General features: G+C 41.5%; 1 protein-coding gene across 2 annotated transcripts in view; it reads left to right on the top strand.

The window, feature by feature from the left end:
- The first annotated feature begins 2,181 nt into the window (after positions 1 to 2,181).
- Positions 2,182 to 23,741, top strand: part of LOC140210041 (polymeric immunoglobulin receptor-like) — a 32,867-nt gene continuing 11,307 nt past the window's right edge. Inside the window, exons 1-6 of one of the 2 annotated variants that reach the window (XM_072278816.1) lie at positions 2,182 to 2,311; positions 11,228 to 11,317; positions 12,671 to 12,991; positions 13,795 to 14,115; positions 17,691 to 18,005; positions 20,417 to 20,737. In XM_072278816.1, coding sequence (XP_072134917.1) covers positions 11,278 to 11,317; positions 12,671 to 12,991; positions 13,795 to 14,115; positions 17,691 to 18,005; positions 20,417 to 20,737 — 1,318 coding nt within the window. In that variant the 5' untranslated portion in view covers positions 2,182 to 2,311; positions 11,228 to 11,277. Of the gene's footprint in view, positions 2,312 to 11,227; positions 11,318 to 12,670; positions 12,992 to 13,794; positions 14,116 to 17,684; positions 18,006 to 20,416; positions 20,738 to 23,741 lie in introns of both variants that reach the window. The other variant, XM_072278815.1, reaches the window with a different exon arrangement.

The following is a 23,741-nucleotide window of genomic DNA, read 5'->3' as shown; positions in this document are numbered from 1 at the left end:
TGCCAAGGAACTTGATGCTGTTTACCTTCTCAACCTCAGATCCATTGATGTCAATAGTGGTTAGCCTGTGTCCATTCCTCCTGTCATCCACAACCAGCTCCTTTGTTTTTGCGACATTGAGGGAGAGGTTGTTTTCTTGACACCACAGTGTCAGGGTGATGACTTCCCTGTAGGCTGTCTTGTTATTATTTGAGATAAGGCCAATCAATATAGTATCATCTGCAAATACAATTAGCAGATTGGACATGTAGGTGACAACACAGTCATGAGTATACAGAGAGTAAAGGAGGACGCTTAGGACACAGCCCTGAGGGGCTCCTGTGTTGAGGGTCAGAGGGGCAGAGATGAGGGAACCCCCCTTTTACCACCTGCCGGTGAACTGACAGGAAGTCCAGGATCCAGCTGCACAAGGCAGGGTGAAGGCTGAGGTCTCTGAGTATCTTGTCAAGCCTGGAGGGAATTATGGTGTTGAATGCTGAACTGTGGTCCAAGAACAGTATTCTCACATCAGCATCCCTCTTCTCCAGGTGTGTAAGTATGCTGCCACATGATTGGCTAATTAGATATTTGCATTTACAAACAGGTGAACAGGTGTACCTAATAAAGTGGTAGAGGAGTTTTTGATTTCATATGTTCATTTAGTGTCTGATTGTTGAATTCCTTTCCACAGAACCCGTGTCTTCTCCTGTGCTTCGATATCTGTCAACAGCAAATGTTTCACGTCTCAGGGACTCAGTGTCAGTTTCCTGTGAGTCCTTGCAGGGATCCTTTCCCATTCAGTACACATGGTATGAAATAACCTCATCTGGGTATCCAACGGTATCAGGCACCAATGAAGTGGCTCGATGTTGTCAATCCTTCAATGCAAGTACCATCAATATTACTGCAGTGCCTGGAATTGGCACTGAACCACTACTCACAAGATTTCCTTTTTTCAATTTTTTGCACCATCCTCTGTGAACTTTAGAGACTGTAGTGTGTGCAAATCCCAGGAGATCATCAGTTTCTGAGATACTCAAACTACTCCATCTGGCACCTACAACCATTCCACAATAAAGTCACTTAGAACACATTTCTTCCCATTCTGATGTTTGTTCTGAAGAACAACTGAACGTCTTGACCATGGTTTTTTCTCTTCCTCTCATTCCTTTTCCTTCCTCAGTTAACTTTTTGTCATCAACCCTTTACTTGATGACTCATCATGGATAACATTTTAACTCAAGCAAGAGAAAAAGCTTCTGGAGGAACTTAGGGAGTCAGATAGCATCTGCAGATTGAATTGAATTGAATTCACTTTACTTCTTACATCCATCACATAAGGAGTAAAAATCTTTACGTTACATCTCCATCTGAATGTACAATGTGCAAATTACAGTAATTTGTAATAAAGAGTATGAACAGTAAGATATACAACAGAACAGTCAATATAGCTTAGAAATACAATTGTGTCAGTGTGAATTAATCAGTCTGATGGTCTGGTGGAAGAAGCTGTCCCGGAGCCTGTTGGTCCTGGCTTTTATGCTGCGATACTGTTTCCCGGATCGTAGCAGCTGGAACAGTTTGTGGTCGGGGTAACTTGGTTTGCCAATAATCCTTCGGGTCCTTTTTACGCACCTGTCACTTTTAATGTCCGGCAGAATGGTCAACATTGCAGATTAAGCTGCTGCATCATGACTCCTCCAGCAATTTATTTTTGCTGCAGATTATAACATCTGCTGTCGCTGGCGTCTAAGAATTCGACTTTTCTCATTATTTCTATCTGTTATTGGGAATTGTCTTTAATTTTGACAAATATAATTAAGAGCTTTTGATATTCTGGCCTTTTACCTCATCCCACCTTCCTATCACTTCCCCCTGGGTCCCCTTCTCCTTCCCTTTCTCCTATGTTCCACGGTCCTCTCCTACGAGATTCCTTCCTCTCCAGCCCTTTACCTTACCCACCCACCCACTTGGCTTCACCAATCACTTTCCAGCTAGCCTGCATCCCCTCACCCCATCCTTTCATTCTGGTGTCTTCCCCTTTCTTTTTCAGACCTGATAAAGGATCCCGGCCCAAAATATCGACTGTATGTTCATTTACATAGACGCTTCCTGACTTACTGAGTTCCTCCAGAATTTTGTGTGTGTTGCTTTTCATATGTTCACATATCAGCCTAAGTTAGCTCACTGTGGTTTCGCGATTGGACTTCCTGCCCTCTTCTTCCTTAATTTTATTCAACAGCAATTTCACTCTGTGAACAGACAAGTGCTGACAGGGTCTCAGTGAATAAAACAATGTGGATTTCGATTCTTCTGATTAGTTTCCTACCCAGTGAGTGACAACCAGCATGGGGTATTTTTATAATCAGTTTTGGTTTGCATTGTTTCCAGAACAGGGCTTGAATACGTGTAGACACTAAAGATGTCAGAAACTGGAGTTCAGAGAAATCTCCTGGAGGAACTCAGCAGGCCAAGCAGCATCTGTCTGGGGGAAGGGAATTGTTGGTGGTTTGGGTTGAGACTCTGCATTGAACCTGAGTGGAGAGGGAAGATGGTGTAAATAGGAGAGAGGACATTGTGAAATAGGATCAGTTACTTGGACTGCACCCCATGGTTCTGAAGGAGCTAACTGAAGAGATTGTAGAGGCATGAGTAATAATCTTTCAAGTATGGTTCCAGAGGAATGGAAAACTACAAATGTCACTCATTTCTTTAAGAAGGGAGGGAGACAAAAGGCAGGATGTTATAGGACAATTAGTCCGACTTCAGTGTTTGCTAAGATGTTAGAATCTGTTATTAAGGATGAGGTTTCAGAGTACTTGGAGGTATATGGTAAGATAGGCTGAAGTCAGCATAATCTGCTTAAGGAGAAATCTACCCTGCCAAATTTGTTAGAACTCCTTAAAGAATTAACAGGCTGCATAGAGGAACAAGACTTTGTCCATCAGTGGATGTTGTTTACTTGGATTTTCAAAAGCCTTTTGACAAAGTGCTGCACTAGTCAAAGTCAAAGTAAATTTATTATCAAAGTACATGCATGTCAGCATATACTACAGTGAGATTCATTTTCTTTCAGGCGTTTAGAGAAAAATAAAGCAATGTGATAGAATTTGTGTAAACCTACATAAATGAAGTCAGACAAACAACCAAGGTGCAAAAGAAGACAAATAGTGCAGATAAAAATACACATATTTTAATACATTATTTTTATACTGAGAGTATGAGCTGCAGAATCCTTGAAAGTGAGACTGATTCCATGTGTTGTGGAATCAGTTCACAGTTCAAGTGAGTGAAGTTATCCACATCGGTTCAGGAGTATGATGGTGAAAGGGTAATTACTGTTCCTGAAAACTGGGGAGTAGGTGCTGAAGGGTCTGAGCCCGAAACGTGGACAGTACCTGTTTCTATAGGTGCTGCCTGGCCTGCTAAGTTTCTCTGGCATTTGTGTGTTACTATAAGATCAATCTAATCCATCCCTTCTAAAGCTCTCCTATAATCCATAAGCCTATCTAAGAGTCTTTTAAGTGTATCTGCCTCTACCACCACTCCTGGTAAGGCTTTTTATGCTCCCACCACTCTGTGTAAAGAACATGCCTCGGACACCCTCTCAATCCTTTCCTCCAATCACCTTGAAATTATTCCCCCACACATTGGCCATTTCTGCCCTGAGATATTCTCTGGATCACCGCTTGATCTCTGCCTCTGATCATCTTGTACATCTCTATCATGTTGTCTCTCACCCTCATTCGCTTCAATTCTGAATTCTCTTCAGATCCTCAAGAATTTTGCTTTCAATTTCAGTTTACTTTTGGTTAGAGAGAGATGGATTGTGGAGATGGAGAGATGGGGTAAGAGGAGTTGTAGGAAAGGTGATCATAAATGATTGCCCCTATGCAACAGTAAATCAGTCACACACAATGTATTGGTGCCATGGAATACTGGTCACCAATATTCAGTTTCAGTAGAAACCAATGGGCTACAGGGTCGGGAAGGAAATATTGCATGTATATTCTGTTTTATTTTTAAAAATTAGCTTTATATTCATCAAATTTACATCAAAACTTCGAAGCATACAGTGAAATCCATCTTCTTGTGTCAAATGAATTAGTGAAGACTGTGCTGGGATTAGGCTGGGTTAAATCGGTGGGTTACTGGGCAGTGTGGCTCATTGGGCCTAAAGAGCCTGTTCTGTGCTGAATCTCCAAATAAATAAATACTGAGAACACGAGTTATGGAGTCCTTGAAAGTGAGCCCTTAGGTTTCTGTGTCATGATCAGTTCAGTGTTGAGTGAGTGAAGTTATCCATGCTGATTCAGGTGCCTGATCTTGAAACTATAGTCTGTCAGTTACTGAAACTTGATGCCTTAAAATGTGAATCCTCTGTCATATTAATCAAAGAAACTGACATCATCTCAATCAAAGGTGAAAGATATACAACTATAATAAGCTCAAAATTGGATTGTAGGTTGCGGTTTTATTCCAGGTTGAAACTCGCTGCATAAGAGTGACCTGCTGCAGTTTTCAATGTAATGCTGGCCTTTTGCCTTACTTATTCTCTTTCTCATCCACTGTGTGAAAAAAACTTGTGCTATACCACATTGTTATCTGATTACAAAGAATCTTCTAATATTTTGCATTTTGTTATCATGAGTGATGATCTTTACATCTGCAAACAGCTCCCTTCATGTAGCAGCTCCGAGGCGAATTGTACATCGACGGGTTACAGTTACATGTCAACTCTGAGAAAAGTAGCAACTTCTATTTGCAGATTCACACCCCGTTGACCATTGCAAGCTGCAACAAGGCAATCACTCATTTTGTTCAACACCCAACTTTTAATTCCATTGTTCATTCGTCTTTAATACCCCTGAATATTGACTGGAAATATACCCAATTTCAATTAACTTTTATTTTATTCTGATCAAATGATTGCATAATTGTCAGAAAAGAAACTTCAATTTATTATTGAAGGACATACTGTATATGTCACCATATACTATTTCATTTACTTTCAGGCATTCACCGTAAATACAAAGAAACACAATAGAATCAGTGGAAACTACACACAAAGACAAATAACCAATGAGTAAAAAAAAATGGAAATACTAAAAGAAAAACAAAATAATAATCATAGTAATAGGTAAATAAGTTCTAAATAATATTTGAGAACATGAATTGTAGAATCCTTGAAAGTGAGTCCATAGGTTGAGAAATCAGTTCAGTGATAGGTGAAATTATCCACTCTGGTTCAGAAGCCCCATGATTAAGGGGTAATATCTGTTCCTGAACCTGCTGGTGTGGGACATGAGGCTCCTGTACCTGCTTCCTGACGGCAACAGGAAGAAGAGAGCATGGCCTAGTTGATGATAGATGCTGTTTTTAGTGTGACAATGTGCTCCACAGTGAGGAGGGGTTTATCTGTGATCAACTGGACTTTATCCACTACCTTTTTATAGGTTTATCCATTCAAGGACATTGGTGTTTTCATACCATGCCATGATGCAACCAGTAAGAATATGCTCCACTGTGGATCTATAGAACTTTGTCAAAGTTTTAGATGACAGTTTGATCTTTGCAAATTTTTAAGTAAATAATGCGCTGTCAGCTTTCTTTGTGCTGGACCCAGGACAGATCCTCTAAAATGATAATGCCAAGGAATTTAAAGTTACTGACTCTTTCCACCTTTGATTTCCTGCTGAATACTGGCTCGTGGACTTCTGGATACCTCATACTGTGGTCAATAATCAGCACTTTGGTTTTGATGATGTTAAATGAGAGATAGTTGTTGTGACACTATACAACCAGATTTTCAAACGTCCTCCTGTATACTGATTGAACACACACAAGTGTTGAAGGAACTCAACAGATCAGGCAGCATCTCTGTAAAGGAATTAGCACTGAACGTTTTGGGCCATTGAACCCAGTTTCAGGTCAGGGACCCCTCCTCAGATCTGGATAAATAATGGAACACTGTCAGTTTAGAAAGCAGATCTGCTCAGAGGAATGAGGTGTAAGACAAAGACAATACAGTTCAGTCCCAGGTGATGAAGCCCTGATTTATGGACACTTCTGCATATGAAAACAGATCTCTACATAGTGATGTAAATTATTTGAAATATAAAATGTAAAATAATTAATTGCATAAGTATTCACCCCCTTCAAGTCAGTACTTCGTAGATGCACTTTTGGCAACAATTACTGCCCTGAGTCTGTGTTCGGACTTCCGTATTCTTTACTTGTCTTATTCTGTAAAAATAGAATATAGTTAAGTATCAATGGATGCCTCACGTAAACTAACTGTTGCAACCTTTCCCTGCATTGCCCTATCACTTCAGATCATAAGACGATGACACATAGTGGCAGAAGGCCATTCAGCCCATTGAGACTGTATCACCATTCTATAATGGCTCATTTATTGTTCACCTCAACCCTATTCTCCCAGTACCTTTTGACACCCTTACTAAACAAAAACCTATCAACCTCTGCTTTAAATATGTCCAAGGGCTTAGCCTCCTCAGCCATCTGTGATAATAAACTCCACAGAATCAGTACCTTTTGGTCAGGGACCCTTCTACCAGAGGAAACTTCCTCTCCACATAGACACCAACCCAGGTCTAGGCCCTTCACTATTCAAGAGGTTTCATTGAGAACCCTTCCCCAATTCTTCTAAACTCCAGCGAGTACAGACCCCAAGACATCAAGCACTTCTCACATATTTACCCTTTCATGCCTGGTATTGTTCTCGGGAACGTCCTCTGGATCCGCTCCAAATACAGCACATCCTTTCAAAGATAAGGGGCCAAAAACTGTTCACCATCTTCCACATGCAGTCTGACCAATACCTCATGAAGCTGCTCTTTTTGTATGACTTCTCAACAACCGAATGGAAAATGTTTTACAATCCCACCATTGTATTTAGAGGTATGCACAGGATTGGGATCCAGTTTAAACACGATGGTTAAATGACCTTTTCACTTTTCTTCACCAAATTGTTATTGTTGTTCAGTGATCTAGCTGCTGAAACAAAAATACTTTGCTGAAGATGTTTTGTATCTCTGCACTTGTTCTCATCAGGATATTGACCCACAGTTAAAAACATAGAAAACCTACAGCACAATACAGGCCCTTTGGCCCACAAAGATGTGCCTAACATGTTCATACCTTAGAAATTACCAAGGGTTACCCATGGCCCTCTGATTTTCTAAGCTCCATGTACTTATCCAGGAGTCTCTTAAAAGACCCTATCTATCCACCTCCACCGCCATTGCTGACAGCCCATTCCATGCACTCACCACTCTCTGCATTAAAAACGTACACCTGACATCTCCTCTGTACCTACTTCCAAGTACCTTAAAACTATGCCCTCTCATGCTAGCCACTTCAGCCCTAGGAAAAGACCTCTGACTATCCACACAATTAATGTCTCTCACCATCTTATACACCTCTATCTATACATCTCATCCTCCGTTGCTCCAAGGAGAAAAGGCCGAGTTCACTCAACCTATTCTCATAAGGCATGCTCCCCAATCCAGGCAACATCCTTGTAAATCTCCTCTACACCCTTTCTATGGTTTCCACATCCTTCCTGTAGTGAGGCGACCAGAACTGAGCAGAGTACTCCAAGTGGGGTCTGACCAGGGTCCTATATAGCTGCAACATTACCTCTTGGCTCCTAACTCAATCCCACGATTGATGAAGGCCAATGCACCGCATGCTTTCTTAACCACAGAGTCAACCTGCGCAGCAGCTTTGAGTGTCATATGGACTTGGACCCCAAGATCCCTCTGATCCTCCACACTGCCAAGAGTCTAATCATTAATACTGTATACTGCCATCATATTTGACCTACCAAAATGAACCACCTCACACTTATCTGGGTTGAACTCCATCTGCACTTCTCAGCCCAGTTTTGCATCCTATCAATGTCCCGCTGTAACCTCTGACAGCCCTCCACACTATCCACAACACGCCCAAACTTTGTGTCATCAAATTTACTAACCCATCCCTCCACTTCCTCATCCAGGTTATTTATGAAAATGACCTTTGAGAAGTTTTCCAAGAAGTGATGGTGCAATGCAGGAAGAGGCCAGAACAATCTGTCAATGTGTAGCATCTGCTGTTACTTCTCTATATTCTGTTTGGTAAGACAAGTAAAGAAGACAGAAGTTCTAACCACATCATTCGCTGAGGGTGAACATTAGACTGATGACAGCAGTGACTGATGCAATAGAGCCAGCACTCATACTATACAATGTACAGAATTTAAGCAGATATACATTCATGGCTAATATACTGCACTGTTTTCCCCTAAAGCAAATGTAACAAACCCAAAATTACAACAGCTCTCCATCTATACTGAATTATTTTATGATTTATCTCTTGATATACAATGTGAAATTAAGTGTTTATAAACAATTGCAAAGTCAGCAACAAAAATTCAGGAAAATATAAATGAGCTACATTCTTGAATCACCTCAACCCTCATACTACAATGAGGTCAAAAGCAACACACACAAAATACTGGAGGGACTCAGCAGGTCAGTCAGAATCTATGGAGGTGAATAGACAGTCAAGGTTTCAGTCGGAGGCCCTTCTTTTACCAGTTCTCACCAGCCTGGTTCTTCTCCCTAGGCCCCTCCTCCTTTTTCTCCTATGGTCCACTTTCCTCTCACGTCAGATTCCTTCTTTTACTGCCTTTACACCTGTTCCTATCCAGCTGGCATCACTGATCACCTTCCAGATAGCCTTCCGCCCCTCACCCATCTTTTGATTCAGGCAACTTCTCACTTTCTCCTCAGACCTGACTAAGAGCCTGAGCCTGAAATGTCGACTATCTATTCATTTCCACAGATGCTGCCTGACTTGCTGAGTTCCCTCCAGCATTTTCTGTGTGTTGGTTTGGATTTCCAGCATCTGCAGATTTTCCAGTGTTTACAATGAAATCAAGGTTGAACAATTAACATTGTTCAGATAAAATTCAAGATGGCACCGAGAAGTCGTGACTCTGTGTAGAGCTCCAATGGTAATCATCGAACATTCCCATTTAGGACTGCTACATTTAATTTCACAACATACATTATGTCAGTGATATTAAGACTGATTTTGATTATGATTCTGTATTACTTCTACAATATGTGTGACATGTGAGAATTGTTATTCCTTGCACTGAAGCTCTCCTCAGACTTCATCTGTCCCAGATAATTGCACAGCATGAATGTGGATAGATCACACTTCGACTAACATAGGAAGATCTAACCTGGTGAACAGAGATACTGTGATGCTAGAGACTGAGAATCTCAGCAAAGATATGCAGGGTTAGGGGAAAGGGAGACCATGGAGTTGAGCCAGGTAAGACAGAAATGTCTTCTCCTTGGACAAGTGTGTCCAGCCCATTAACTGTGCCCTGTGATTCTATGAGAAATAGAAACTACAGGGGTTGTCTACTTAACACAGATCATTTCCTGTCAAAATTGAGTTGATTTGGTTTAAGAACAGATCTGATATGGATTTTACTCCATTGTGACTGTGTAATTCCATTCACTTGGTTTCCTCTCACATCTAACCAGAGTAAAGTGAAAATCCATCAGAGTTCTTGAAATTGCACTGACAGATGGAATAGAATTCAGAAAAGGTGTGCTTTAAAGTTTCCTTCAAAGAGCAGACACGGTTTTCAGAGAGGAGAGGGAATGAAGTGAAGTACTGTATGCTGAGTTTGCGTGAAAAGCCTCTTCTACATCACACCTATTTCCTACTTTGCTCCCTCCTCAGCAGCAAGCTCCCCAAAACATTGAGTTATCAGAATCAAAATCAGAACCCGAATCAGAATCACTTTTATTATCACTGGCATGTGTCATGAAATTTGTTAACTTAGCAGCAGCAGTTCAATGTAATATATAATATAGAAGAAGAGAAAAAAATAAATTACAGTATACATATACTGAATGGATTAAAATCATGCACAAACAGAAATAATATACATTAAAAAAGTGAGGTAGTCTTTATGCATAAAATACCTATTTAGGAATTGGATGACAGAGGGGAAAAGGCTGTTCCTGAATTGCTGAGTGTGTGCCTTCAGGCTTCTGTATCTCCCTACTGATGGTAACAATGAGAAAAGGGTTTGCCCTGAGTGCTGGGGGTACCAAGGCAAGATCCGGAATGACGGACAAAGCTTGGAGTGTAAGTCCATAACTCCCTGAAATTTGGAACAGAGGGAGATGTGTTTCCGCTAATGGCAATGAGCCAGCAATGTGCATATGAAAATTCAGGTTGCAAATGTATAAAAATATGATTAGGACACACTTCAGGTCAGTGTGTAGTTGTGTTTGCAGCATAGCAAGAAAGATGTGGAAACATTGGAGGGATTGCAGAAGAGGTTCAGCAGATTGCTGCCTGTATCAGAAGACCATAGGACCAAAAGGCAGAGAGAAGAATTAGGCCATTCTTCCCTTTGAGTCTATTCCACCATTCCATTGTGCCTGATTTATTTTCTCTCTCAACCCTATTCTGCTGCCTTCTCCCCATAATCTTTCATGCCCTTACTATTCAAGAATTTATCAATCTCCACTTTAAATATACCCAGTGAATTGGCCTCCACGGTCATCTGTGACAGTGAATATAACAGATTCACCACCATCCAGCTAAAACAATTTTCCCTCATCTCTGTTCTAAAGGAATGTGCTTGTACTCAGAGGCACTGCCCTCTGATCCTAGAACTCACAGGGAACATCCTCTCCACATCCACTCTGTCTTGTCCTTTCAATATTCAATAGGTTTGAATATGATTCCCCCTCTCCCCCTCATTCTTCTAATCTCCAGTGAGTACACGCCTAGAGCCATCAAACTTTCTCCTCACACTCACAACACTCTACATGGGCTCTTTCTCTTTCCATCGTTAACTTTTCACCATGAACACTGTTCCCAATGACGCACCACAGCTAACACTATAAATCATGCAAAAAATAAATTGAACTTCAGGAGTCAGGTGGTCAACATTTCAGCTTAATTCCCTGCTTCAGGACACCTACAGTCGTTTATTTTGACTTCAGATTAAAACGTTTCCTGTTGCTTGTCTCTAATATTTTAACACTTCTCATCACTTCATTCACTCTTTGAGAATAGTTTAAGTTTTCCTGTCCTGCTAAATATAACTAAAAGCTTTTCAGATTGTCATGTACCACACACCAATTGTGTTACTGTAGTTTTTTTGATCAAACTTCCGACTGACTTCTTCCTTATTTTATTTCAGTCATTTCTCTCTGAGGACAGACAGGTCCTGGCTGTGTCTCCGTGAATAAAATGCTGAGGACGTTGATCCTTCTGACTGGTTTCCTACCTGGTGAGTTACAGACAGCACTGGACAACTGCATAATCAGTGTTGGATTGGGGGTCGTACAACGTTTTCACAAGAATGCTTGATACCCGTAGACACTAAAGCTGTCGGAAACTGGAGCTCAGAGTTCACTCCTGGAGAAACTCAATGGGTCAAGCAGCTTCTGTCAGGGGCAGAGGAAATGTCAATGGTTCGGGTCGAGACCCTGCCTCATGTGTGAGTAGAGCGGGAGAGGGTTAAATAGGAGAGGGGGAGGCGTGAAGCTGGGTCCTCACGTTAGTCGGGGCTGAGGAATAGTGAAGCACAACAGGCAAATGGAATGGGGTGGAAAAGGGATGGTGTTTGGAGGTGGGTGAGAGGTGGAAGCAGATAAGGAGAAAAGAGGAATTGTGTAGAGCCAGGTGTGGGGAGAATATGTCCAGCTGGAGAAATCTACTGCAACCTGTTAAGCGAGAACATCAGATCTACCATTGCTGGGATCTGTTCTCTCTCTGCAGGGATCACTGTGACATTTGACATTATTGTCTTGAAATCAGAGACTTCCTGGGCCACTTCAGTGGTGCAGTTAGCATAGAACGTTACTAGATCTGGAGTCAAAGGTACACCAGGGTGGTAGGGATAAGAAATTTCTCTCCCTAAAAGTCTTTCCAATCTAGATGGGATCTTTACAATCTGACAGTTCATCATTATTATTATTGATACTTGTTTTTTAAATTCCAGAAATAATAAATTGGATTTTCGTACTCAAAGTATCTCAACAGTTATTGAAATCTCACCTGAGTTTCTAGACACAGAAGCACTAATGACCACTGTTGCGCCACCTTCTAACTACACATAGAAATACTTGATAGGTACAATATTTACAAATTGCTTCAGAACCTTGTCTGAACACACACAGGCGCACACACACACACACACACACACACACAAAATTGGGAGCATCTTATGAAATAGCTGGAAGCTCTGTGGACATTTCAAAGGCTGACATATTCTGAAGCAACTGAAAGTTGAACACTTTCATGGCCTCAAAAGCTGTGTATGGTATTGAATTCCATAGAGTCAACACCCTCTGGCTACACTACGGCTCTCCCCCAGCAGTGCACTGGAAGATCAGCCCTGGGTTTCTGCTCAGGATTCTGGAGTGGGAAGTGAACCCACAATGTACCGACACAGGGAAGAGAGATCACTGACACGGCTGACACAGTAACAGCACTGACTGCACTTCACACAAAAATCATTGGCTGTGTTGTCATGGACCACATGCTGTACATGACCTGCACCTGTTTTTACCGTCATGTTGAAAAATAATTGTTGTATTAAATTGTTCCTTTCCCTCACATCTGACAATGCCTCCCTCAGTTTCAGGTGCATTGTGGGCAGAGAAATCTGTAAGAGGAGTTGTGGGAAGAGCGATCACAATCGATTGTCACTATGAAGAAAAGTACCGCTCACACACAAAGTATTGGTGCCATGGATGGACTCTCTATTGTTCAGTTTTAGTGCAAACAAATGAGCAGCACAGACGGAGTGGACGAGTGTCAATCACAGATAACCCGGAACGGAGAATATTTACTGTTACTATGGAAGATCTTCACTCTGGAGATTCAGGATGGTACGGCTGTGGAATTACAACACCAGGTCTCGATACAAGATTTAATTTAAAACTAACAGTAAATGATGGTAGGTTTCTCAGTGATTGATTTGTGCCTTCCATAAAATAAAAGTCTCATGATCTTTGCCAGACACTGTCCATCCCTCACTATCTCTGCATTAATATCAGTACCAAATGTCTCCCTCTATACGGCAGGTCTCTGAACCCAGTTACAATTTCATTCTCTCCTGAAAGCCTCCAAACATGTGACAGATATCTCACAAGTTGCTGCCTTTAAACCTCCTGTCATAACAGAGTGGCCACTGAGTGGATGTTCATGGTCTCTTGCTTCTGTGGCTCATCCACTTCGAGCTTTGACGTGTTGTACCTTCAGATGCTCTTCAGCACACCGCTGTCATAACCCACGGTTATTTGAATTCCCGTCACCTTTCTGTCAGCATGAACATGTCTGGCCATTCTCCTCTGACCTCTTTCATTAATAAAGCACTTTTGTTCACAGAATTGCTGCTCTCTGGATGTTTTTTCATGTTGTTCGTACCATTCTCACTGAACTCTAGAAACAGTTGTGTGTGAAAATCCCAGGAGGATAGTAGTGCCTTAGATATTTACTACCCCGTCTGGCACCAGCAATAATTGCATGCTCAAAGGTACTTAGATCACAATACTTCCGCATTCTGACTTTGGCCTAACATTGACTGAAACTCTTGAATATTTCTGCATGCTTTGATGAGTTGAGTTGCTGATCGTCTGATTGACTGATTAGATATTTGTATTAATGATCAGGTTAATATTTGTACGTAATAAAGTGACAGAAGAGTGTCTGATTTTCAGATGTTCATTCAGTGTCTGAATGTTTAATTCTTTCCCACAGAACTCGTGTCTGTTCCTGTGATTCGATATCTGTCACCAGCAAATGTCTCATGTCTCGGGGGCTCAGTGTCACTTTCCTGTGAGTCCTTCCAGGGATCCCTTCCCATTCAATACAGATGGTATGAACAAACCTCATCTGGGTATCCGAAGATCTCAGATACCAATGAGCTGACTCTGCATTGTCAATCCTTCAAGCACACACACCAGCAATATTACTGCAGTGCCTCAAATCGGCTTGGAGCGAGATCCAGTGCAATGGTTAATGCGACAGTCTTCAACAACGGAGATATCTGCAGTTACGTGACAGAAATCAATGGCAGCGGTAAGTTCTAATTTCAAGGGAGGATACATTTAAATATTTCTTTTTGTTACTCTGTTACTGCTGCTCTTATACCTCTAGTGAGGGTAAGGAATTTCTTTGCATTTGTAGAAGCTGCACATTGCAGCATCCATGGGGTAGAACTAAAGTGCAGTGAACAGTTAAGTCTGTCACTTGCTCCTGGAAGATATGGAGCATCTCAAACATAGTTGGACTTGCGCATCTCGACAAATTGAGAGCATTCCATTAATACTTCTGGCTTCACATTGAAAAGTCCAGACTGGTATCGACTTCTGATTCTCATAAAAGCAAAAGGAAGGACTTATAATATTGCAAATATTAGTGGGAATGACAGAAATTTGGCAATGGCAGGGGCAGAGATGAGTGTTGTTGCTATTACTAAGCAAAACGTGCTTGAGAAGCTGAGGGATCTGAAAGTAGATGAGTCATTTGGACCAGATGTACTACATCCCAAGTTTCTGAAAGAGTTATTTAAAGAAATCATGAAGGCATTAGTGGTGATCTTTCAAGAATAATTAGACTGAAATGTTCAAAGGATTGGAAAATTGGAAGTATCACCACACTCTTTAAGAAAGGAGGGAGGCGAAAGGAAGGAAATTGTCAACCAGTTAGCCTGACTTTAGTGGTTGTGAAGATGTGGGAGTCTATTATTAAGAACAGGATTTTGGGGTATTTGGAGGTATATGATCAAAAGTGGTTTCCTTATGGGGAAATCATCCTGAAAAATCAGCCTCAGAATGCAAGGGCATCCCTTTATTTTATTTATTTACCGATAGAGTACAGAATAGGCCCTTCCAGCCCTTTGGGTCACAACACCGATCGAACTCTCGACAAACCCAATTAACTGTAACATAATCACAGGGCAATCTGCAAAGAGCAGTTATCCTAATGAGTATGTCTTTGGACTGTGGGAGGAAACAGGACCACTCGGGGAGACCCCATACATTCCACATGGAGGATGTGCAGACTCCGTACATTAGAACAGAGATGAGGAGGAATTTCTGTAGCCAGAGGGTGTTGAATCTGTGGAATTCAATACCATACATGGCTTTTGAGGCCAAGACATTTGAGTATATTTAAAGCGTACTTAATAGTTTCTTGTTTAGGAAAGGCATCAAAAGATTATGGGGAGAAATGCCAAGGATGGAATTGAGTGGGATAATAAGTCAGCCTTGATGGAATAGTGGAGCAGACTGTATAGGCCAAATGGCCTAATTCTCCTCCTATGTCTAATGGTCTCATTGTCTTTGGTTGTCTCTAGCTTTTGAATATCTGAGCATCCCAGGTAAATTACTAACCGCTGAAATTGGGTTTTTGTTTGTTAAATAAAAAACCTCACTCGCTTTGAGACATGAGAAGGAAATCCATTCCTTCTATGAACAAGGCTGCTGCATTTCATGATTACAACAAGGATAATAAACCTTCAATTCCCTTTTAATCACTAAAGGAATGTCAGTCCAAGGTGAGGGATGGCTGGTGTTCAGCTTGCTGCACAGAAGGTTTACGTGTCTTTACGCTGAACTGAGGCTGTGGTTGGCAATTAATGGCCTCATGAATTGACTACAGTGATGACTGGCTTCTTGGCTGTGGCCTCAGTTTTGTGAATTTCAGTTCCAAATGTTATTTGCTTACTTTGATTTGCTCTTTTTTCTGTATATTGGGATGTTCTATTTTTTTGTGATTGCCTGGAAGGAGGTGAATCTCAAGGTTGTATATAGTATAGATTCTTTGATAATAAGTATACTTTGAACTTTGATTGTTGAGATTGAAGTGCAATCTGATAGGCTGTGATCCCATGAGCTGTCACATCTATGCAATGAAATAGAATTCTGAATTTATCCTTTTAAAAGCATGTTCCAGTTTAGAGAGGATGCTGCAGAGTCAGGGAGTTATAGGTTATGGACGCAGGAGTTTCACCCCAAATCATCCGTGCTGACCACAGTGTCTTCCTGAGCTTCTCCCATTTCACTGCATTTGTCTCGTATCCTTCTAAAACTTGCCTATATATGAACTTGTCCAAATGTATTTTAAATAGTGTATTTGTAACCATCTCTAGTACTTCCTCTGACAGCCTTTTCCATGCACACACGGCTGTGTGTGTAAAACACGGCTGCTCCGGGCTCTCTAAGAATTTTCCCTCACTCCTTAAGCCGAGGGTCTCTAGTTTTCAACTCCCCCACCCTGGGATAAAGACTGTGATTATCCACCATACCTTTGCCCACAAAACAAAGTAACACAATAGAATCCATGTAAAACCACACACAACAAAGACTGACAAAAAACCAATGTGCAAGCGATGATGAATCGTGCAAATAATAAAACTATGTAAACAAATAATACATAGAACATGAGAGGCAGAGTCTCTGAAAGTGAGTCCACAGCTGCGGAGTCAGTTCAGTGCTGAGGCGAGTGAAACCAATCCAGGAGCCTGATAGCTGCAGGACAACAACTGTTGACGAACCCTGTGGTGTGGGCTCCAAGGCTCCTGCACCTTCCACCTGATAGTTGGACCAAGAAGAGAGGGAGACAGGTCAAATGCAAACAGACAATACAGGCTCAGGTGGGGAGGGGGCAGCTTGCTGGCACAGAATAATGGGGCTGAACACCGGCTCATTTTCAAGATCCTCGTGTAAACTTACACAACTCTTGCCACTGTCCACCACACTGCTGTCTCACCCATAACTTATTAATCATGCCACCTACAGTTTCATTCCAGATTATTAATATTGATGACAATAAGAGTGGTTAACAAATAACAGCAACGATCCTGATGGCACATTGCTGGTGATAAAGTCTGATGTTGTCAGAAAACCAACACTCCACTACCACAGTCTGTATCCTTCCACCAAGCCTATTCAATATCCATCCAGGTAGCTTACCATGTGATCTCACATTACAGATCAGTCTGCTATGCAAGGTATGGTCATAAACCTTGCTAAACAAAAATTGCTAATCTCTAAGGTCCTGTCCTTTCATCGTCTCTCAAAAAAAACTCAGTCAAATAGTTTTGGGGGAGGATTTCCAATGCACAAGATCATGTTGACTATCCCAAATCAGATCTTGCCTTTGCAAATTCAGGTCGATCCTGCCTCCAGTAAGTTACCCCCCACTGATCTTGGGCTCACCTGCCAGGAGTGGGACTGGATCAGTAATCTATTGACTCAGAAATATGGAAACACACTGAGACATTAGTGGGCAGTGACAATGATGACTCCAATCAAATAAAAATTGCTACTTGTGAAGAGCTGGGAGCACGTGAGGAGGGACGATGTTATTGTCTTCTCTGTCTGTGAGGAATTTATTTATATCAATTGACACTGTGGCAGATTCCTTGTAACACAGTGTCAGTTGTAAATAAAACATCTTTAGCTATTTTAATTGTATTCATTATCTTTTGTGTTTTTTTCTGCTGCATTTAGATCCAGCATAACAACGATTTAATTCCAGTTTACACGTTCGTACAGGAAATAACATTAAATAATCTTGAAACTTGAGCCTGCTTGTGTAAATTTGATTTTACCTGTCCATTTTCTGAAGATTTTCTCCCTCAGTTTCAGGTGCTTTATGGGCAGAAGATGAAGTAAGAGGAGTTGTGGGAAGAGCGGTCACAATCGATTGTCACTATGCACCAAAGTACCGTTCACACACAAAGTATTTGTGCCGCATGTGGGATCACCAATGCACATCGTTAGTGAATACAAATGGGACAAGTGAGCAGTATGGAAGAATGACAATCAGAGATAACACATCCCAGGGAATATTTACTGTTACTATGGAGAATCTTGTCTCTAATGATACAGGACCTTACAGATGTGGAATTACAACCTCTGGCAATGATCCAGTGTTTGATGTGCATCTCCAAGTATCTGATGGTAGGTTTCTCATTGATTGATTTGTTGTCTCCACCGAAATGTCTGATTCAGGTTTTCTCTGGGAAGAGTCAGGACAGCAGGAATATCCGGAGGCTCCACAGCATGCAGAACCCTGTGGCGAGTGTGCAAAGATGGGGAGACCTCGCTCATAATACTCTCATCCACTGTGAGTTCTGATCCACTGTTGGGATACTGGTTTCCAATGGAAGGCTCAGTATATTTTCCTGCTTCTGAACTCCATGAGACGTCACCCTGTTAAAGGAGGAGGTGTTTGCTTTCCTGAGGCAAGTCAGTGTGAATATATCCCCAAGGCCTGCTAACGTGTTATCTCGGACCTCACGGGAGGTAAGTACAGAAATTACTGGGGCGCTGGCAAACATAATTAAAATATATTTAGCAACAATGATGCTTAGCGCAGGGATTGGTGCTGGGTCTGTTGTTGTTTGCATCTGTATCAGTGATCCGGATGATAATGTGGTAAAATGAATCAGCAAATTTGCAGATGACACCAAGATTGTGTGTGTATTGCACAGTCAGGGGGGCAATCATGGCTTGCAGAGAGATCTACAATAGATTGAAAAATAGGCTGAAAAATGACAACATCCTTCCTATAGTGTTGCAACCAGAAAAACATATTATGTTCCTAATGTAACCTAATCAGTGTTTTATGAAGCTACAAGATGCCCAGTCAGCTTCACCCTCCAACATGTAGAGTAAAGAAGGCAAAGGTGCTGAATGCTTTCATTACCATTATGTCCACTTGTGTTGCCACTTTCAGGGAGCAATGGACTTGTTTCCCAAGAACTCTCCGTATATCAATTCTAAAGGGATCCATCTGTTAAATTCCAGGTGATGTTAAACTCCCTGAATGTATGAGCATCATTTGAAGGCTTTGGGCCTGTGCGTGCTGGAGTTTAGAAGAATGAGGGTGGATTTTATTGAAAGCTATCGAGCATTGCAAACCCCAGTGGATGTGAAGAGAGGTTCCCTACAGTGTGGGCATCTAGGACCAGAAAGCACAGACTCAGAATGGAAGGATGTCCCTTTAAAAGAGACATGAGGAGGAACTTCTTCAGCCAGAGGGAGATGAAGCCTTTACTAATGAGAAGGATAAGATGGCGGCGCGACAGCAGCACGCGCAACCACTTCGATGGTGATGTCTGTTATCTGTTAAGTAGGGGACCGTGCACAATTCTGATTTGATTGAGACGGACATGAGAGTACAGAGGAACATCTGGAAAACTTCTGAATTGCCCGCTTCGCTGCCGCTGTTACTGTATGGTAACCAGAATCTCTGGAGCAGAAGGCCCGAGGCTGGTCGGAAGCTCGAAGTTTTTGGATGGATGGACTCAGTGTCGGCTGCTTCCAAGGCATCGGCAAGTTGACGGTGCCTGGAGGTTTATGGCAGGGAGTTTCTCTCTTTTGCCGTCTGCTATTGGGGACCCGGGAGTCAATTGACTCGGGGACTTTTGAGATTTTATTTACCGTGCCCATGGTTTGTTCTTCATCAAATTATGGTATTGCTTTGCACTGCTGTAACTATATGTTATAATTATGTGGTTCTGTCAGTGTTAGTCTTTGGTTTGTCCTGTTTTCTGTGATATCACTCCGGAGAAACATTGTGTCATTTCTTAATGCATGTATGCATTTCTAAATGACAATAAAGGAGGACAGAGTGTTCGCATAATCTAAAAAAAAATCTGTGGAATTCATTGTGACAGGCAGCTGTGGAGGTTAAGTCATTGGGTATATTTAAAATGGAATTTCATAGGCTCTTGATTAGTAAGAGCATCAAAGGATACAGGAAGAAGGCCGGAGAATAGATTTAGAACGATAATAAATCCGCCATGATGGAATCGTGGAGCAGAGTCAATGGACAGAATGGCCTAATTCTGCTCCTATGTTTCATGGTATTATGGTCTATGATCTCACATCATTCCTTGTTGTCTTCATACAGCTATCATTACTAATGGGTTCCCTTGCTGCTGTAGGTCACTGAAATCAAATCACAATTATACTTTCTCCTTAAAGTCACCATTCATCTTGTACGTATCTGACAATTTCCTGCTTTCAAATTATGGTGAGTTTTCTAGGACACACACAAGTATTGCCATTGCAAAGTCACAATGTTTGCTCTCACTTACGACTGTCTCCTTGGGGCTGAGAGAGACTGAATCCCAGATTATCACACTGACACATTCTCAGTGTCACCACTGTTGTTCTGATCAGGAATCCTTCTGTCTCCGGCGATACTGACAGACATGGAAGTTCAGACAGATGGGAAGATGCAGAGACACAATGGAGCAGATGAGCTGCTGAGATTCCAAACTTGTGGGTTCTGGTTGAGATACAGAACTGCTGAAATCTTTACTGTGTTTGATTTTCAGATGTTTACTGATTGTTTTCCACAGAACCTGTGTCTGTTCCTTTGCTTCAATTTTCTCCACCAACAAGTGGCTCAAGTTGTGGGAACTCCGTGTCAGTGTCCTGTGAGTCTGTCCATGGATCCCTTCCCATTCAGTACTCATGGTACGAAAGGACCCCATCTGCGGATTCAAAGATCTCCGATAACAATACACTGGATCTACATTGCCAACCATTAAAATACAAAAAAGATCTCTATTATTGCAAAGCCTCAAATGTTAATGGAACAAAGTCCAGTGAAATGGTCAATGTGTCCATCTCCAACAGTGTCAGCACCTGCAGAAATGTGATTGAAGTCAACAGCACGGGTAAGTGGTGCAGGGTTTGATTCTTTGTGATGGTTGATGGAGTACAACTGAATGACTGATGTGTGCTGGATATTGTGTTGTTGGAACTTCACTCAGGATCATGGAGTGTATGTTGTCACCACCTTTCAGAGAATGAAAAACCTTTCAGCACAGCAGTTTAAACGTGAGTCGCTCACCACACTGTCTCCTGCCTATGATCTGCTGTCACTGGCTGGGTGTGAATGTGTCTCATCTGGTAATATTTCTAGCCATTAATTAACATAATCCTTCTAAGATAAACCACTTCAATGTTCAAAGTAAATTTATCATCAATGTACATATATGTCTTCATATTCTACCCTGAGATCCATTTTCTCGCAGGCATTCACAGTAGATACAAATAAATACAATAGAATCAATGAAAAATTACACATAATCAAAGATGGACAAACAACCAAAAGAAGACAACCTGTGCAAATATAAAAGAAACAAATTATCAATAAGTAAATTAATAAAAAATACTGAAAATGTAAGTTGTAGAGTCCTTGAAAGTGAGTCCATTGGTTGCAGAACCAGTTCAGTGTTGAAATGAATGAAGTTATCCATGTTGGTTCAGTATCCTGATGGTTGAAGGGTAATAACTGTTTCTGACCCTGGTGCTGTGACACCTCCTTCCCAATGACAGCAGCGTGAAGAAAGCATGGCCTGGATGGTAGCAGTCCATGATGATGGATGCTGATTTCTCGTGGCAGCGTTCCATGTGGACTTTTATCCATATTTGTTCTGCCTGAATTTATATACAATTATCTGTGCTGCATTTTATAGCAAATGGGCTGAGTCATCAAATCAAAGCAGTTGTATCTTGATGAAAAGTACAGAAATCACATGGATTGTGAATGTCTGTGTCCTGAAAGCCAACATACCTTTTCCCCGCAGGTGGAATTGTGAGATATGACCTCAAAAAACTATGCATCCTAGTTCATTGAGTCTCCAAGCAAAAGTGTAGAAAGATGGAGCTCAAGTGAATTCTATGCTGAGCAGTTTCAAGGATAAAAACATTATTGAAGAGGGTAGGGTTATACTGGAACAACTCAACCACTCAACCACTGGGGCTTGGATTGTCTTATTTCCCCTGTTCAGCGAATTGAAAATACATGGACAAAAAAATTAGTATTGCTTAGACTGTGGCAATAACAGGAATGTAGATAATTACCTGGATGGCAATAAAATAGAAAAGCGAGAAATGTAATGAGTTTTGGATGTCCTTGTACATCTTTCACTGAAGGTAAACATGCAGATGCAGCAGGGCATAAAGAATGCAAATTATATTTGGACTTTCAGAGAGAAGATTCAAGTAAAGGAAAAAGCATGAAACACTACAATGAAACAAGGCCTTTATCAGTTGGGAACAAAGTTCCAAGTAACATTTTTTATCGAAGTATGTATACCATACACAACCTTGAAACTTGTCTCTTTACTGGCAGCCAAACACAAAGAAACCCAATAGAACCTATCAAAAAAAGACCATCAAACACCCAATGTGCCAAAAATAAACAAATCAATCAAACAATAATTGTAAGCAAATAACATTCAGAACTGAAGTTCATACAAGTGAGTCCCCAGCTATGAAGCCATTCACTGGCAATCTCGGAGCCTGTCTGTTGCAGGCCACAGCTTCAGCTCAGCGCAGGGATGAGTAAACTTTGCGGAGTAGTTAGCCTCACATCAGCCCGTCCCTCTTGTCCAGCCCTGACAGCCTGAACTTTTAAATCTGGCCCTGTGCTTAAGTCGGCCAACCAGAGCGTCGTTCCTCTCACTCACACTCAGGCCCTGCCATTCGATGCGCTTATGTGCTCGGAACCTGCTGACTCGATTCGACCTGGCCCAAAGGTTAAATCAGTGAGACACCAACTTGTTCCTCCCTCTCGGCTACTAGAATTGTGTGCAGATTTGGTCCAATGAAATATGTTCCTGTTATAGGTGAGCCGATCGTTCCTTGCTCTCTGACACGTGGCCCTGATGCTTCGATATGCTCTCATGCCCAGGACCTAATGCCTCAATTAGGTCCGTACCAGATATTTCCAATCTGGCCCAGCACTAAAATTGGTATCAGGCCACCAGTATTCTGTGCAATTTTGGTCCAATGAAAGATGTTCTTGTTTTGGACGGAGGTGAGCAAAGGACCAGCAGACTGATTTCTGGAATGTCACAAGTGACAAAAGATCAGAGATTTAGTTGAAGAGGTTTTCATTTGCTGCAGTTTAGAAGGCTGAGAGGTGATCGCATAAAAATCTGCAATATTTTAGATGCAGATTCAGGTTGGATGCTTCCAATGTCAGGGAATACAGGACAGTTTCCGGACTCTGAGAATAATACAATGGGTGAGTCATTTAAGACTGAGATTAGGAAAGGTCTATTCTCCCAGAAAGTGGTGAATCTGTATTTAAGAAAGATTGAGTTATTTTTCTCAGAGGTAGAGAGATCAAAAGATATGGGAAACAGTTACTCTCCCAGAAATCTCCAGGTTCTAATATTCTACGTCCAGGAGAACTTAGAAAGTTGGGACAAGAAAAAAATTACTGGCCATTTCTAATTTCAATGGACTGGGGGGAAGCTAACCACTCTATTTTAAAAAAGGAGATAGAGAGAAAAGAGGAAATGATTGAGCAATTAGCCTGACACTGGTATTAAGAAACGTGATGAGGAAGGACAAATGGCAAAACCAATGTATTGAATTGGTCTTGGATTTCTTTGTGCCCACTATAAATTCCCCCATTTCTGTCTGTTAGCTATCCTATATATATTTGTTTTAATTCCTCATCTCTCCATGTACCTATTGAAGGTTTCACATAAGTATATATGTTCCCTACAAACCTGCTCACGTTCTGAATTTTCAATGATTTAATCAATTTCTTTGTTTTGTTTTGAATTCTAAACTATTTCTAATATTCAGCTTAAAATTGCTGGTGAACGCAGCAGGCCAGGCAGCATCTCTAGGAAGAGGTGCAGTCGACGTTTCAGGCCG

This window comes from Mobula birostris, chromosome 14 (genome assembly GCF_030028105.1).
Source record: "Mobula birostris isolate sMobBir1 chromosome 14, sMobBir1.hap1, whole genome shotgun sequence".
NCBI lineage: Eukaryota > Metazoa > Chordata > Chondrichthyes > Myliobatiformes > Myliobatidae > Mobula > Mobula birostris.
This window is presented reverse-complemented; position numbering and strand designations above follow the sequence as displayed.